General features: G+C 44.0%; 1 protein-coding gene across 11 annotated transcripts in view; it reads left to right on the top strand.

Annotated features, from left to right (window-relative positions):
- TBC1D1 (TBC1 domain family member 1) overlaps positions 1–18,089 on the top strand; it is a 230,172-nt gene that overhangs the window by 188,660 nt on the left and 23,423 nt on the right. For 9 of the 11 annotated variants that reach the window (XM_073805143.1, XM_073805146.1, XM_073805148.1 and 6 more), the window contains 3 exons: positions 4,399–4,584; positions 10,479–10,640; positions 14,902–15,060. In XM_073805143.1, coding sequence (XP_073661244.1) covers positions 4,399–4,584; positions 10,479–10,640; positions 14,902–15,060 — 507 coding nt within the window. The remainder of the gene's footprint in view (positions 1–4,398; positions 4,585–10,478; positions 10,641–14,901; positions 15,061–18,089) is intronic. The other 2 variants (XM_073805147.1, XM_073805150.1) reach the window with 2 other exon arrangements.

The following is an 18,089-nucleotide window of genomic DNA, read 5'->3' on the forward strand; positions in this document are numbered from 1 at the left end:
AGTACACATCTCATAAGACTGCACCCCAAACACATATGCGCACGCACATGTGAAAGAGGACTGATCACAAAGCTATAGCCTTGTCCCAAATCTGGGTCTTTTGGCATTGATAAGATTAGCCGGGCCACATTTAGAATAAACAGATATTTAACTATCCCCCTCTTGTAAATCACTAACTACTTTGTAACTAGGCTACTCTTAGTATGAACAAAAGATAGTATATTTTTAAAAATTGTTAATTATAGACTATAACATCTGTAATTGTTACCACATAAAATAAACTTGGGCAAAGGGGATATATTTTACCCCTTCCCAGGGTTAGGAGAGAGTAAGTGATGGGCATTTTTTTCTGATTCAGGTTCTCAGTGGGAATGATTTTGTTCCCCCTTCTCCCCAGGGGAGATTTAGCAATGTCTGGGCATTTTTGATTGTCGCTGCTGGCGTGGGCGGGTATTACTGTCATCTAGTAGGTAGTGCCCAGGGATGCGGATAAACATGCTACGGTGCGCAGCACAGTCCCCCATGACAAAGAATTAGCCAGCCCAAAGCGTCAGTAGTGCTGGGAAGGAGAAACCTGCTGTAAATTGTTAGGTTTATTTGCTGACCTTTACAGTGGATTAGCCTTTATTTAGTTAATTCAGAGGTGAAATTAACACCAGTGCCCCAATCCATCTTTGTATTCTGCAGTGGGCCTTGGCACCCTGACCAAGATTGGGATGCGCTCTGACCATGTGTGAAGGCCTGGATTCAGGCAGCTGACAGCAGCATTTGGACTGGGTTCTAGCAGTCACAGCGAAAGAAAATGAAGAGCTTTCATGATAATAAGTGCCTAAGATTATGTGAGGGAGTGAAGAGTAAAAATGTGATGTGGAGCCCGCTGTTGGGAGTATGTTTTGAGACCAGCAATAGTGGCATCACCTGGGCACTTAATGGAAATGCAGACTCTCAGGCTCCCCTCAGACTGAGTCAAAATCTGCATTTCAGCACGATACCCACGTGATGTTTGTGCATCTGGAAGTTAGAGGCACTGGGTAAGCATTTTTTACTTTGGAGGAAAATATACCTTGGTTCAGATTGTGGCTCTGACTCTTAGCAGAGGTGTGACCTTGACCGTGTTACAGAACCTCACTGCACCTTAGTTATTTCAGCTGTAGAAAGGGGATAACATCACCTGTCTCATGAGGTGGTTCTGACACCTCTCATGTGGTTGTGATGGTTTACGGACTTTCAACAGCCAAGATGGTAAAAGAAGAAAACAAAACAAAAACAAAATAAAGGGAAAGGGCTCAGGTAGAAGACTTCAAGCTGCAGAGTAAGATTAAATAGGAATACTGACTAAAGTTCCTTTTGCAAAAGGGATTAATTTAGACTATATTGTGTTCAATAGTGAGTAATCCTAAGTATACAGGTTGTGAGGGGTGACTTGTCTTCTAAGTGTTTTGCAAGAGAACATTTTTTAATCTTTGATTTAAATCAGAACAGGTTTGCATTTTCTTTAATTTTTTGATTATAAAAATGTTTATTATCACACATTTAGAAAATACAGGAAATACAAAGAAGAACGGCAAGCACACCAATCCCAGTACCTACCTATCTCTTCTTTTATTCAACAATTATTTATCAAGCATCTGCTGGGTGCCAGGGACTGCTTGGTGTTGGACAGACCCCCGTCGACAAGGTGGCAAGGTTCTAGCCTTCTCAGAGCTTACAATGTTGAGTGACTAAATTTTGATGCGTTTCCTTCCAGTATTTTTTTCTGTGCCCTTAGTGAATATGTGATAGCAAACAATAAGAGCTAATGTTCACTGTATTACTGTGTGTTGGACCCTGTTTTAGGTGGTTTGTATGGTATGTATTAACTCGGTTCCTATAACACCACTATGAGGGAGGTGCTGTTATTCCCACTTAACAGATTGGGAAATTGAGGCACAAAGAGATTAAGCAACTTGCTAAAGATCACAAAATCCATAAATGCAGAGTCTCGATTAAAAACCAGGCAGCCAGGCTCCAGAGCCTGACCTTATTAGTCACAGAACTGTACTGCCTCTCATTATACTTATAAAATTGAGATCATACAATATAGACAATTTTAATTCTTGCTTTTATATTGACCATTACACGTGAGCATCCTCCTGTAACGTGCATAAACGGTCTATTTCTTACCTCCAAAAGAAGTAGAATTTTAATTCATTTGTTTAACAGGGTCATAATGAAATAAACATAAATAAAAATGTGATGATAAGCATTTAAATGCTTACAGAGATTATAAGGCATTCTTAATGGCTTATCATTTGTTTAAAGGGTCCTGTACTTTCAAGAGGAGTTAAGGTGGACAAGTTACATTAGGAAATTAAACATTTTGTAGCTTGTACTTGATTTTGTAGCAGGAAAACAAACCCAGCTTTAGATAAAGAGCAATGGTGATGACTGTTCTATAAATTAGTCATCACATGGAATTGTGTTGGAGATGTTGAATGGAAGAGATAGTGTATTGTCTTACGGGGTGGGGCGGTTGTGAGACTCAGGTTGCCTGTGCGGGGCTTTTCACGGCATGTGTTAAGAATGCACTGTGTCAGATGAGGTCCACTTGTGTGTGGGAACTTCGCTAGTTTCATAGTGAACCGGTGGGGTGGTCTCTGTGCGTGTCCATAAGGTATTAGTGAGATACAACACTGTACCAGCAGCAGAGTGTCTGCAGTTGGGAAAGGCACAAATTCCTGAACTGTAAAGAGATTTCAACTAAGAAATAGAAATTTCAAAATTGATGGCATAGGAGACATTTGAATTGTAGGCATATCTAAATTGTAGGGGTATCTACAGAAAGCATGAACTTATTCATTGTCTCACCCTGGGCAAATTACTTGGCTTCTCTGAACCATTTCTCTTCAGGCTAATACTTGCCTTCTGGAGTTGGCATCAGGATGAAATGAGTCTGTCCATATAAAACACCTGGCATGGTGCCCAGCACTTGGTAGAGGATTTATTAATGGTCACAGTTACTCTTGGCTGTTAAGTAAGTTTTAATCTTTTTTAAAAACACCTGGCCTTATATACAACACAGTGGTTAAGAATGTACATAAAAGCCAGACTGCTTGGGTTCCAACCCTGGCTCTACGATTTTCTAGCTGTGTGGCATTGGGCAAGGCACGTGAACTCCTGTGCTTTAGTTTGCTTCTCTTTAAAACTGAATAGTTACAGTACCTACATGTTAGGGTGGTTGAGTGTTAAATAAATTATTATATATAAAACCCTCAGAACAGTCTGGTATAGAGCACTGTGTGAATGCTTGCTGTTGTTATCAATAATACACTCATTAACTCAGAAGAAGATAAAGTAGTATACCTTACAAAGTAGATATCTTTGAACATTTCCTCAGCTGATGCGACTTTTGCTTATTACTATTTGATGTATAATTTGTTTGATGTTTGTGGCTCAGGTGTAGTTTTTTCAATGCATATTGAAACCTGATTTTTAAATTTGGTGATACCATTGTGTAATATCTGAATAAGCAGAATTTTCTGATCAGACACTATGTTTAAATATAAATTTTTGTTGAAAAATGACCATTCTGGCTGTGGTATATATGCGTACAGTGGAATACTATTCAGTCATAAAAAAGAATGAATTTTTGCCATTTGCAGCAACACGGATGGACTTGGAGGGCATTATGCTAAGTGAAATAAGTCAGACAGAGAAAGACAAATACTGTATGATCTCACTTATGTAGAATCCAGAAAATACAACAAACAAGTGAATATAACAGAAAGGAAGCAGACGCACAGATAGAGAACAAACTAGTGGCTATCAGCGGGGAGGGGGAATGAGGGGGAAGAGAAATAGGGCTACAAACTATTATGTATAAAATAAGCTACAAGGATATATTATACAACACAGGGAGTATAGCCGATATTTTATATTAACTATAAATGGAGTATAAGCTTTAAAAATGGTGAATCACACAGATTAGAAAACAAACTTACGGTTACCAAGGGGGGGAGGAAGATTGGGCTGAATTGGGAGGTTGGGATTGACATATATACACTAATATGTATAAAATAGATAACTAATGAGAACCTACTGTATAGCACAGGGAACTCTGCTCAGTGCTCTGTGGTGACCTAAATGGGAAGGAGATCTAAAAAAGAGGGGATATATATATGTATAACTGATTCACTTTGCTGTAGAGCAGAAACTAACACAACACTGTAAAGCAACTATACTCCAATAAAAAATAAATTAATTTAAAAAAATTGTAAAAATTGTGAATCACTATATTATACACCTTAACTTATATAATATTGTACAACAACTCACTTAAAAAAAGAAAACAAAATAAAGAGGAAGAAAAAGGAAAAAAAAGAAAAATGACCATTCTGAAATGCCCTTTTTCCTCCCCAGATTATTCAGAGCTGGGAGAGCTTCCCCCACGATCTCCTCTAGAACCAGTTTGTGAAGATGGACCCTTTGGCCCTGTCCCAGAGGAAAAGAAAAGGACATCTCGTGAACTTCGAGAGCTGTGGCAAAAGGCCATTCTACAACAGATACTGCTCCTCAGGATGGAGAAGGAAAATCAGAAGCTGCAAGGTTGGTTTGCCACTTTTTATATTTAACAGGCCTGATGTTGATTTAATTTGTCCTGACTCTAAAGTGAAGCGTATCAGACATAAGCGTGTTATTCTTTAAAAAAAGAAAAGGCAAGGTACTCTAACATACATACATACGCACGTGCATATTAAATACCTGTTACTTTTCCAAAGCAAAGTTAGTACTTTTCACTTTCTAGAGATTTAATGATAATCTCGCCAATTATATTAAATTAAATCTTCTGAGAGACATCCTTCAAATGTAAGCTTTAACTCTCTGAAAAGTGTTTTTTGTTTTCTTCTTTCTCTCTCTCCCCCTGCTTTGTCCTCAACCGTAGTCTTTGCCTGGTACTAGTTGTGAACTGATCCTACCTAAATCATTAAAGTTCATAACCTCACTCTATGTGCGTTTTTAGTGAGTGGCAGGCAACCTGAAAAATAGAGAACCAAGACTTCAAGTTAACTGAGCTGTACCTGTACTGATAACAAGGTTTTATAAGGACACACTCATTTAATCCTGGTGACAACTCAAGAAGGCAGGTATAGCCTGAAGAGGAAACTAATGCTCAGAGAAGCCCAGGGTTATGTTAGTGTCAAAATAAGCCATGAACTTTGAAAGTTTAGATTCTGTTCATTTCCTGTTTCCATAGTCATTTGAACGAATAAATATTATTTGCAAAGTAGCTAAGGAGCCGAGTTGTATGTACCCTGGGTGGTATACTGCAAAGAGCACGGGTCTTGGAGTGCAGAGAGCTGCCTGGATATAAAATAAGGAGGATTTTGGTTGGGAAATCCGAACATGCTCTTTAAAAGGGAGGCTATACAAGTAGTACACGGTGGCCCTGTCCAGAGCAATTTTGGAATTAACTTCCTCCTTGATTGTAGAGCTTCATCTTTTATTGTGATGTTTGTATAGAGCTGAAAGTTAAGACACCAAATCTGGTGAATAAGGTTCATTGTCCATATAAATATGTCATCTTTGACCAAAAACAAGAGTCAAGTACAAAGTAATAAGACCTTTTGATAAGAGAGTAGTTGAGCGGTTGGAATTGTCTACTTATGGGTGTAGTGGGCTCTCCAGTACCCAGTATTGAAGCTGAGAGAGACAGCTCATCCCATGAGGCTGCTATGGAAAGGGATGCCATGGTGAAGGGAGTTTAGAGCAGCGAATGCTAAGTTGTCTTCCAAGTCTGTGTTTCTACCATTTTCTTGTATGTTCTTGAAGGTGATTTTAAAAGCAGATGTCTAAAAGAGATTTAATAGTGATGGCATCGCTGAGTGTTCCATCGACTAAATGACAGCTTTGGAGCACAGCGCTTATAATCATGTGTATGTTGGTGGGGGTTTTTGTTGAAAAGTAAAAAGGCACTTATATTCATCATGTAGGTTATAAACCTTAATGCTTTCCCTGGCCCATCTTCTTGCAGATGGCAGCTACGGAAAATCAGGGCGTAGTTGTAAAATGGGAAGGATGCTGGCTGGCTTCTTGGGAGTGTTGGGAGGAATAGTGACTGTGACTGATGAGACAAGATCAGATTGCCACAGTGGCAAAGCTTTTGTAAAGCCATGTAAATGGTGACCAGGCAGACTAGAATGGGCAGGGAAGCGTTTCCTAAGGTACCTAGAACACCTTGCCCTTGTTCACTAGCCCTTGCCAGCATCCTCATTTGCTGCTTCCTTGTTTCATCCAGCAGAGTTCTGTCCTGTGTGGTCTCTTATTTTTACTGTTTGAATTTATTCCTCTCCTTAGCTCTGTAAAGTCCAACATATGCTTATCTTGGTGGTGAAAGCATAATAAACTTGCTAAATATCATTTAGGAAGCATTGTGTCAGTGTGTACAGTACCTGTATTGCTGAGAAAACTAATCAACAATAAGAGCCTGATCATGAATGGCCTAAAAACATGGAGTAAGTTTTGTTGGGGTGGCATGGGGGGCACAGAATCATTAAATACAGAGGCAAGATTTGACAAGAACCAGCCAGGAGTGCACCAGAGAGGCAGTCATTTTATCGCTTTTTTTTTTTTTTCCAGTTACTTTTAAAGGAAGGTTAAATTGCAGCTGGAAGTGGCGCTTGCAGTTGATCAAGAATTCAGGCTGAATTGCATGCTTTTTGGGAAAGAAATGAGAGGAACATATAGGAGGGGATTCTTCCTATGGTTAAGCCTTTTTCCTGGCTTTTGAATATATGGATCAAATATTTATTACTATTCCGGGAGCACTGCATTCAAGAAAGAATCAAACCACGTCATCTAAATCTGTTTCACTTCATTGTAGACCATTGGAAGCTGAATTGTGATTTCCTCAAAAGTTAAACAGCTAATTTTTCAGTGGTGTTGGGACTGAAATGCATGGCCTCTCTCCCCGACCCTCAGGCCTCTGCAGCACCCTCTGCAAGGCGATTTCCCCCGTTATAAATGATGATGGAGCAGCCTGACGCAGGACAGCAGGGTGACTCACCACAACCATGGGTTTTGGTCAGCACTATGCTGCTTAATGGACTGAGTCATATAATTTAATGTTGCAGATAGTACATCGGCATAACGATAACACAGTGAATTTTGAGTTTTAATTGATGATCATTGAAGGTATTTTTAAAAGATTTTCCTAGTTAAACAAGTACTACACGTTGGTTATAAAAAAAAAATTAGATAGAGTGCAGTTTTTCGAAAATCTCTACAAGTTTGGGCGTCATTTAATTACTGAGACTCCCAGCCTCTTAGCCTTCCTTCCCTTTCTAAGTTTTCAGGAGATGGTGGCAGTTGGAAGAGCATTTTGTCCGTGAAGGCAGTTGCTAATAGAGCAGAACTGGGACAGGCAGCCACAGCACACCCTGTGCGGTGACATAATCAGACCTGAACATTATTAGTCTGCAGTCCAGGTTGTAACTCACATCCACATTCAATGGCGATTAGATGACTCTTTTGCAAAGTTACATTTTGATCTCATTTAGTCCTGGTTTCTCCTAGCCTCGGAAACTCTTAAACATGGGTTTGCAGACACTTATTTAATAAAAGAGTTTGGTCTTGTATCTCAAGTTCTTACCTTAGAGCCTTGATGTTTGTTGTGGGGTTGCACCATCTGCCTTGCTTGATAAGGCATTTTGGAGGCCACTGGTTTAGGGAGCAGTGTTGTCAGGATACTGAAACGGCAGGCTGTTGCTTGGGCCAACAGCAAAATACATAGCTTAATAAGCCTTTTCAGCTGCATTTTCTGGCCAGATATTTCTGTTCTGTTGACTTCAGAGGAGGTTCCTCTTGTTGCTTTCTGGGCTCTTTAGTATCCAGGCGTGCTCACAGCAGAATTCACTGCCAGAGAAATGTACATTTGGCCCCAAGAGCCTTGTACTGCTTGCAGTCACTGTTTGGCAGCGCTGGCCCTGAACCTTATGTGCCACAAGGGTTAGCTCAGCTCTAATGGCATCTACTGTGTGTAGATGAGAAGCTGAGAGAAATTGAGGGTTGACATTTTTTAAAAATTTGAACTCCACATACATGCAGGGAATTATTTAGCAGGACCTTGAAAATGTGTTCTTCAAAGTAAGAAGGAAAAGAATGAAGACAGAAGATGAAAAATCACAGAAGATGAGAAGGAGGCAGCAGTAGGCCTAGAGTCTCCTGGCCACCCACCAGCTAGTAAATCACCTTGGGCAAGTCCCTTGCTCACTTTGAACTTCAGTTTTTGTGTCCATGAAGTGAGAGGCTGGACGAGGGATCTCTGCAGCCCTTTTCAGCACCATCTTTTGATGCGTTTGTACTCTTAAAGGCAGTAACTGGGTCAGTTAAGTACAGAAAACATGCATAAGATGACTAAGATCTTACTGTCAGGTTAGCATTAGCCAGATTCTTTGAGTTATTATCATTTGCTCAATTTCTAATGGGGAAAAAGAAAATATTTCATGTTATCAGCACTTGGTTTGTAAAGCAGCATTATTTCGATTTTTTTTTTGCTTTTATATTTTTGGTAATTTGTGGAGCACTTGCTAATTAGCAGACATCTTGTAGATGGTTAGTATATTTCATCTCACTTAATCCTCACAGGAGCAACTCAGTGAAATAGCTGTAATTCCTATTTAAAAAATAATCCAGGGTGCAAAAATCCTGCACCCAGCACATCCTGATTCTGCGGCCCTGGACAAAGTAATGAACCTGCTCAGCCTCGGTCTCCTCCAGAGTAAAAGTTGGGGCGGGGGAGTGGATTTGTGGGATGGGGGGAGAGCAGATTGTGCGAGGTGTGCACTGACTTAGTGTCTCTGGGACTAAGAACAGCTCTTCGCCAATAAACTTAACAGCTTAGATGAAATGGACAAACTTATCGGAAGGTGCAATTTATCACAACTGAAATAAGAAGGAAAAGAAGTCTGAATGGCCCTATATCTGTCAAAGAGATAAAATTTGTATTGAGTCTCTTTCACACAAAGAAAAGTCTAGGTCCACATAGCTCCACTGGATTCTATCAAACATTTAAGGCCCCTAATCGATACCTGCCTAGTCTCAGAAAATGTGTATAATTAATCACAGCAAGTTCTGCAGTGTGGTGGAGAAAGGCAAGGGGCCCAGGCCCACTCCGCCTCCTGCTTGGGCCTTGGGGGAGGGGCTCAGTCGTCTCATCCAAAGATACCTGCCTCACAGTGTCCTGAAGATTAGAAAAATGCTACAGATGAACCTATTTGCAGGGCAGGACTAGAGACGCAGACGTAGAAAACAGATGCGTGGACACGGGGCGGGGGAAGGGAGTTGGGATGAATTGGGAGATTAGGATTGACATAGATACACTACCATGCGTAAAATAGCTAGTAGGAACCTGCTGTGTAACACAGGGAGCTCAGCTCGGTGCTCTGTGATGACCTAGGTGGGTGGGATGGGGGGTGAGTGGGAGGGAGGTCTAAGAGGGAGGGATATGTGTATACATATAGCTGATTCACTTCGTTGTACGGCAGAAACTAACACAACGTTGTAAAGCAACTGTACCCCAATAAAAAAAAAGAAAGAAAAGAAAAAAAAGATTAAATGTTACTAAATATAGAGTACTTAAGACATATAGTGTTTATTATTATCATAAAGAAGACAAGTTTACAGCTCTGCAGAAGCCTGTATGTTGGCTTATGCTGAGCTATGTATCCTACCTGCTTTCCCAATAAACTCACAGTCTAGATCGGAGATAGGTTGTGGAGTGGATATGGGGGCTGACAACGTTACCACCTTGTCTGAATAGGATTTAGTGGTTTTAGGTGGGAGTGAGGTTGTCAGTTTTAATCCTTCTTAGATCCCCTGCCCCCGCCCCCCCCCCAAATTTGGTAATTTAGGTATAATTCTTAATGCAGCTGTAAGCTGAATAAGTTTGGTAGGAAATAATAGCTATCTTCATATATTTGAGGAGATGCCACATGAAAAGGGTAGATTTATTCTGTTCAGCCCCAGGCAGCAGAAATGTGACGAAGGGTAGAAGCTACTTAAAGGAGGTTTGGCTCTAAATAAGAAGGAACTATCCTCGGAGAGCCTATCGTAGTTTAGATGAAGTTTTGTTGAGAGCTCCTCATGCCAGGCGCTGGGAATTCCAACACATAGTTCCTGCCCTTGAGATGTCTCTGGTTAATAGGGTAGATGTGGAGATGGGTAGAACTGGATAGGTGTGGGGTGTATTTTAGCAGTAGAGCCAGCAGAATCCATTGGGGGTGAAGGACTAAGAGGAATCAAAGGTGCCTCCTAGGTGTTTAGCTTCTTCCAAGGTAAGGAAGCTGTGGTGGGGCAGGAACCGTGTCTTCACCTTGGACCTGTTAAGCTGACTTGTAGCTGCTTGACGTCTCAGCGGTGGTGATGAGCAGGCAGCTGTGCTGTGAAGTAGGAGACACGGAGCTGTAGCATTCACTAACGTGCTCTTAAATTGTCTGTGCTAGCCTCTGAGAATGATTTGCTGAACAAGCGCCTAAAGCTTGATTATGAAGAAATCACTCCTTGTCTTAAAGAAGTAACTACAGTGTGGGAAAAGATGCTTACCACTCCAGGAAGATCAAAAATTAAGTTTGACATGGAAAAAATGCACTCGGCTGTTGGGCAAGGTAAGCTTAACTGGGAATCAGTCCAGCCGGCCTCACCCCTCACTGATGACTGGGGAAGAAGTATGGAATAAAAAATAATTTTTAAGTCCATTTTCGGTGGCCATCTCTCTCCTATTTATCATGTCTTTACCTAATCTGTTTCCAGATGTCTTAGTTAATTGATGTGAGTTTCATTACCTTTCATGATTCCTCTTAATTAAGTTAATTAAGGAAACAAGAAGAAGACAAAAGAATACCTAAGGGCTTAGTTGCCTACAAACTGGGTAATGATGTGATGATAAGCTGAGTGAATTAGTAAACTGACAGTGAACTGTGTGTCTTCTATCTGGATGCTCTCGGGAGGTAACATAGTGTCCAGGCCGGACTTCAGGCAGGTAGGCTCGGGTTTGGATTCCAGCTCTCCAGTTACTTTGCAGCCCTTGAAATAAAAGACGCCGTGTGGCTAAGAAGGCCTCTCCTCTTAATGAGACCCCTAAGTGACGGAAATAAAGAGGTTTATAAACATCCCAAGTTAAAGTTCGATCAAGGTGGCAGGATTTTAGGGTGTCAACTTGGGAGAAGGAGGAATAATTCTAGGGAATTTTAAATAATTCAGAGTTTACTTTGGTTTTAAAGGATTTCTCTGAAGGTATGAAGGTGTAGAAGTTTGTAATCTGGAGCGTACTTTTCTAGGCGTGGGATTGCAAAGAGGCTACCTGAGCAGTTGGCAATATGGGCCAGAAGCAAACTCTGCTCACCTTTGACCCAGCACTGCCACGTATAGAAACCCGTTCTAGAAATGAATCAGTCAAAAATGTACTGCAGTGGGAAGAGTGCAGATCGTGGCAGTGTTTAATGGCCAAAAAACAAAGCGGAACCCGAAAAACCCCAACTGCGTGACCACACGCATGTCATATTCCTTGAAAATAACGCAGTAGATTTATTTTGACGGCAGTAAAAGGTGTCTGAGGTCAGTCGTTAAATGAGAAAGGACAGCGTGGCCTCATGTACAGCTGTGTATCTCCATATGTGTATATGTAGAAAGACATCCTTGACGTGTTTGCAGATAACCTGAGTTGTAGACAGGATGGCCATCCATCCGGGTTACCCGGCATAGCCCTGCTTTACAACCTGTCCAGTAATTAATAGCCTTCCTCCCCTTCGCTTTCAAAAGCTTCCCACTTTGGGTGGTGAATTATATGTTCCCTCTAGTTATGAATGGTTTTTCACTTTCTTCTTTATACCTTCTGTATTTTCAGAAGGTTTGTTTGTTTTTCTCACGTTTAAATAGTGAGCATATATTACTTCTAAAGTGAGTAAAAATTAAAAAGTATTTACATCTGGGGGGAGGGTGGCTTCCTGCCTGCGCGCCCAGTCCACTGCCAGGTTTCTTTCTGGGGTTAGGAGTGGAGGCAAAACCGAGTGTGCGGAAGGCTGTTCCAGGTCATTCTTAGCAAACACATTGGCACCGATTTGCATGACCCTTTGTTTTTAAATCGTAAAATCTAAGCTTTCTCTTAAACACCAGAATATGTGGTACTGTCCAGGGACGGCCAATATTTTTTTCCTCCCCAAAATAAAGGTTTGATAAGATAATGGGAATGATTTAGTAATAAGGGGAAATTGTTCATCTCATAACTTGGGAAATTTCGCAGTTTGACAAAAATATTTTGTGAAAAGCCCCACTATTAATCACGTAACATGCTGACTGTTTTTCAGCCCACATTTGTTTCTAATACAGTGTGAAGTATGAGGTGTGTATGTGTCTGCACATCTCCCCACCCCTCCAGATACATCTCTGAGCAGGAATAGTAGGGAGAAAAGAAACAGAACAGTATAAAAAAGCAGATATCAGGGTGGATTAGTTTCCTGTTGCTGCCATAACAAATGATAACAAAATTGGTGGCTGAAACAACAGAAAGTTTTCTCTCTTAGTTCTGGAAGCCAGAGTCTGAAGTCAGGCCACGTGGACAGGGTCGCCCTCGGCCTCTCCCAGCTTCTGGTGGCTGTCGGCACTCCTTGACCGTGGCTGCGTCACTTCCATCTCTGCCTCTGTGGGCGTATCACCTCCTCTTCTTGTCTTCTCCTCTGTGTGACTCTTTTCTAAAGACATTGTCATTCTGGGTTGTGGCCTCATTTCAAGGTCTTTACCTAACTTAATTATCTCTGCAAAGACCGTTTTCCCAAATAAGGCAACATTCACAGCCTCAGGTGATCAGGACGTGGGCATACTTTTTTGGAGGCCACCACTCAGCCCACTACACAGGGTCATCCAGTTGGCTCCGAGTTAAACATTCAGAGAACGTGTAGGATGTGGTCACAGTTAAGTGTGTCCCTGTGTTTCTCCCACAGTGTAAAACCAAATTACTGACTAGCCTGTAAGTATTTCCAAGAGATGGCTGAGTGATGCTTTCTAAACAGCTCCTGTGAATCTGTACTAAATGAAATTGGCTTTCTGGTTCAGATTCACAAATGATGATTTTATTATTAATTGCCAGGTAGGAACGTAAGATATTTTCCTCAGTACCCATCTGAGTAGCAGCTTGTGTGACAGTGAGAACTTTGAGAGAAAACGGCAGTCAGTTTCCCTGGGTTGCCAGCAACGAGCTGGGGCACCTCTTCTCAGCAAGGGGCCTCTGTTTCCCCATCTGCACCATGTGCAGCATCATCGTATTTCCCTCAGCGGGTTGTGGGGATGATGTAACGTGTTCAGGATGGTGACGGCGCCTGGTCACCTCACAGGGAGTGTCAGCTGCTGCTCTTTCCCGGAGTAGGATCTGCTGTCAGAGACGGCTGGGGAAACTAGCAAACGTGGGTAGGCTCTCCGAGTGGCAGGGAAGGGTACAAAGGGCTCACGGTTTTTTTCTGGATGGAAAGGGAGATTAATCCCTGATTACGAGGCTCCTTTTCTCTGAAGAGCACTCCTCAGAGATGAGGAGGGTTTGATGTCTTATCCTGCCGTTTTCTTTGTCTCCCCATTTCCACGTTCGGGCCTTGAAACAGCGGAATCACGAACCCAAGAATTTTGATCCAAAACAGTCACTTTTTCTAATGGGGTTTGACCTGAGTAACATCATTGACTTTAAGAGGACGTTTCTTAGTTTTAGACAACATTTTAAAATTACTTTGAGTATTTAAGTTAATCACGTCTAAAACATTAGGTAGAGGCTCTTAGATCATTTTTCTTGTTTGTAGGTCCATGTTGAATGCCCACCAGGGCATGTTCATGCAGACTGTCCCCTGTGCAGCCACTGGCCCCTTCCTCCAGCCCAGGCTTGCAGAAAGACGTCCAATCAGTATTCCAGAATCTCAGCTTTGATTTGGCTACTCCTTCCCCAACTCAAAAACATTCAGTGGCTCCCTTCGGCTACCAAATAAAGTGCAGGTTTCTTGCCCTCAGTTTTGCCTCTAGTAAAGCCCTTCCAGCCTGACTGCCACCTGCTCCCTCCTGCATGTGCCGTGTGCCCAGGGAGGCCTGTGGAAACGCTCTTGGTTCCCTTCCTCTGAATTGGCTTCTCTCTTCTTTCTCCCACTCTTGAGTCTTGGCACAAGTGAAGGAGTCCAGGAAACCTAGATCTCCTTCGTCCACACTCACCTCTTTGGACCTATCCCTTCTCTGAGTTCACTTTCGTTTTTTTAAACTTAAAAAAAATTTTTTTACTTATTTATTTTTTATTTGGGGCTGTGTCAGGTCTTAGTTGTGGCACGCGGGATCTTCGTTGGGATCTTCGTTGCGGCATGTGGGATCCTCCGCTGCAGCGTACAGGCTCTGTAGTTGCGGCACGTGGGCCTAGTTGCCCCACGGCATGTGGGGTCTTAGTTCCCCGACCAGGAATCGAACCCACGTCCCCTGCATTGGAAGGTGGATTCTTAACCACTGGGCCACCAGGGAAGTCCCTGAGATCCCATTTTGCAGTGTCATTTTACATGCTTGCAGTTATTTCCCAAGGACGTTAGTAATTGGTGCCAGTCATAGGGGTTCATGTCATTCATCAGTTTATCGCAGAGTCTAGCACAGTCTGCACATAGTACCTAGATATGTGCTACGAAAGGTGGGGGGGGGGGGTCAGGGGGGTAAGGGAAGAATGGCGGAGAGTGTGGAGGAAGGAAGGAAGGGAGCAAATACGAGAGAATTCTGGTTGCTTTATTTCCATTCCTATGCAGTTAATTCACAGTGGAACTAGAAGCTGGATCAGTGGACTGAAGCACAACTCGTTTTTATTGTTAAGTTGAATTCTGTACATGAAGCCCCTCTCTCTCTTTTCCACCCCCGCTTTTGAAGGTGTGCCGCGACATCACCGGGGCGAAATCTGGAAATTCCTAGCAGAGCAATACCACCTAAAACACCCGTTTCCCAGTAAACAGCAGCCAAAGGACACGCCATACAAAGAGCTCTTAAAGCAGCTCACCTCCCACCAGCACGCCATTCTCATCGACCTCGGTAAGCCTGCAGTCGATTTGACATGAAAATGGAAGTTTCACTCACTTGAAAAGTCTGAAGACACTGTCCGAGTTATTTAGTGCTTGGCCTTGAGGTTTAGCAACCAGAATTCGCTGCTGAGACTTTTGATTAACAAAGCCCTGGAGTCATCACAAATGTCTTCTCAGGTCTATAAAGAAACCTCCGTCTGCGCCGGGTGGCTTATTACCTCTGCTCAGCATGGAGGGTGGCTGGCGTGGAGGCGCCAGTTCTGACCACGGTTCAGTTCAGTGACTCAGATATTGATAGGAGGTTTTGCAGTCAACCCAAGGAACATCCTGGAAACACAGGTGTCAGAGCTGAGGCTGCGTTTAATTACAGGAGCCACTCCCTAGTCTTTACAGTTTACAAACAGGATTTATTAGAAAAATTGGAGAAAGGAGCTTGTGAGTGCACCCTGGGTGATTTTATTCTGGGAACGGGGAGGCGCCTCGTCTCTCGAGCAGTTTTAAAAACGCTAAGGTGGAAACGGTGTCTTGGGTACCTTTGCAGTTGCCACCAGTGGAGAACTTGAGGCAGGCTGTAGCCATGGTGACAGAAGGCCTTCTCTCTTGTCAGCAGCCCCAGGTGGGGACATCCTTTCCTGCCTGCTCCGCCCCCAGCGGCCTCCGTCTCTGGCTCTGCTGACAGCAGGGCTCCTGGGCAACCCCGTGGGCTCCCGGCCCTGCCGCTTCTAGGGCACATGGTCCTGCTTCCAGAACATCCACCCTGGCTGCCGCCACCCCGGGGCTCCCCAGTCCGTGTTCTGGGCCCACCGGGTTCCTCCCAGCCGTGTGAGGTGCGAGCTGGATCAGGCAGTACCAAGGCTTTTCTGTCCAGCCACACAGCACTTCGTCAGGGTAGATTTCGTAAATGTCCCTCTTCAGGTCTGAGTTGAAATGTCATCTCTGGGAAGCTGTCCCTGATATAGCCTCTTCTCCCACCTTCAGGTTGGGTTAGGTGCCTCTGCTAAGCCTTGTCCCACCCTCTACACTCCCCTCAGCGTACTTATCACATTTACCATTATGACAATTATCATTAATGTTTAAAGCTAGTACTTAACTTTACCTTGGACCAAATGTTGGGTGGAGTTACTTAAAATCTTTTTTTTAATCCTCACAACACAATCAGGGAGGTGTTGTTCTATCCTTGTTTGGAGCTGAGAATATTGAAATGCAGAGAGGTTAAGTCACTTGTCCAAAGTAACACGGCTGGTGTGCCACTGAACAGTGTGACTCTAGGCCTGTGCTTGTAACCCCCCCTCCACTGTCCCTTAGTTATGTGGCAGTGCCTTTTTATTGCCTTTCTCCCCAGTAGGATGCAGCCCTCCCTCTGTGGGCTGGACTGGGGCCATTTGCCATTGTACCCTAGCTCCTAGGACAGAACCTGTCACATAGTAGATGCTTACTAAATCTCTTGATGTTGACTGTGAGGCCCCGCACTGGCATCCCAGTCTCAGGTGACCCTCACGGCAGCCTTGGAAAACTGGCCCTGTATCCTCTCTTTAAGAAATGAGAAAAGTCTCTGAAGCGCAGCGAGGTCAGGTGTTGACCGTGGTCACACAGCTGAGTGCCAGGGCCTAAACCCCCTCTGGCTCTGTGCTGCAGTAGGCCCCTCCATCCCTGAGGCCCTGCCCAGGAGCCCCATGCGTTCCTAGGAGATGGCTGGCTGGGTGCAGGGTGATGCTGACAGGCCGCGATTGCGCCTTGGGGACAGTGAAAATGTGAGGCCTGGGGCTGGAGCCCATTTGGCCCGCTGACCCTACGGAAGAAGTTTTGTGAATTGGCAGTAGCAGTGTTTGCTCACGTGGTGAGTAACAGAAAAAGTGACATGTTCCTATCATGTGAAATGAAGAAAAAAATAAATTTCGGGTAGGAGGTTGAAAGGGAGGAAGGAGCACACGTGGTCTCTGCCCCCACCCGGGATGGGAGGAGGAGGTGGGGACGAAGTTTCCTCCTAACTCCTCTCTTCCCTCAGTTTTCTTTCAGTAAATATTCCTCATTGTTCCACGCGCAGGACTGGGCCTCTGCCTCCCGTAGCTCAGATGCAGTTACTCTTCTGCAGAGGGAGGAAAAGGCCACGTCAGCAGCACAACGGGCTCGGGGTGGGGCTATCCCCCGGGGACCTGTGTTTGCGCAGCCACCTTCAGGCACCGCCCTGCCCAGGGGCCAGCGGCTGCCACTCCTCTAGTTGGCCTGGAGTCTGCAAGAGGCGAGATTCGGCCTTTCCTCCTTCCCAGGTGGGGCCAGGCTGCACTCACGTCCTCTCTGTCCCTGCCGTCTCCCACCCTCACCCTCTGCAACCCCGAAGGCCAGCTGCAGCCCCACGCCACACCCCGACTGCGCCAGCCTTGTCTCTGCACCTCACTTCTTTCCCAGTCATGGCCCCCAGTTCGGATGCCTTCTCAGTGCCCTCCCAAGGTCCCAAAGAAGCTCTGTTTCCAGCAGTGCGTTTCCCAGGTGACATCGGTGCATCTCTCCAGGCTTCCTCCAGGGCCAGCCTTCCCTTCTCCCTTGAACTGGGAGAGCCGAATATTGGCCCAGGTCCAGCGGTGGACCAGGTGCCCTGCCTGCCAGGCTCTGGCTCTGCTGGGTTCACGGAGGCCTCGCCTAGAAGTTCCTCCAAACTTTGCCCGTTGCTTCCCCCTCACCTCTCACCAAGGTGGTATTTGCCAAGTCAGTTGTTTTGTCTGCACTTTTTAATTTAGTCTACAGTGTGACTCACTCAAGGCCCAGCAGAGGTGTGTAGGGCAGAGCAAAAACAAATCATGTTTCAGTTTTTCTTAAGAAAGTGACATCCGTATCCTGGCCAGAAGAACAGAGTGCTTATTGGTTGGAGGTATTTGGGGTTTGCAAGGATTTTTGTTTTCCTGGCTTTTCCTTTACTTTTCTGAAATTAGCTGTTAATCTAATCAGGTTTGCAATATGTTTTCCTCCAAGGAGTGAGAATAATAGACTTTGTAGTTGGGCAGTGTTTTACAGTTTGTGAACCATATTCTCTAGCTTTGCTGG

This window comes from Tursiops truncatus, chromosome 5 (assembly GCF_011762595.2).
Source record: "Tursiops truncatus isolate mTurTru1 chromosome 5, mTurTru1.mat.Y, whole genome shotgun sequence".
Taxonomy (NCBI): domain Eukaryota; kingdom Metazoa; phylum Chordata; class Mammalia; order Artiodactyla; family Delphinidae; genus Tursiops; species Tursiops truncatus.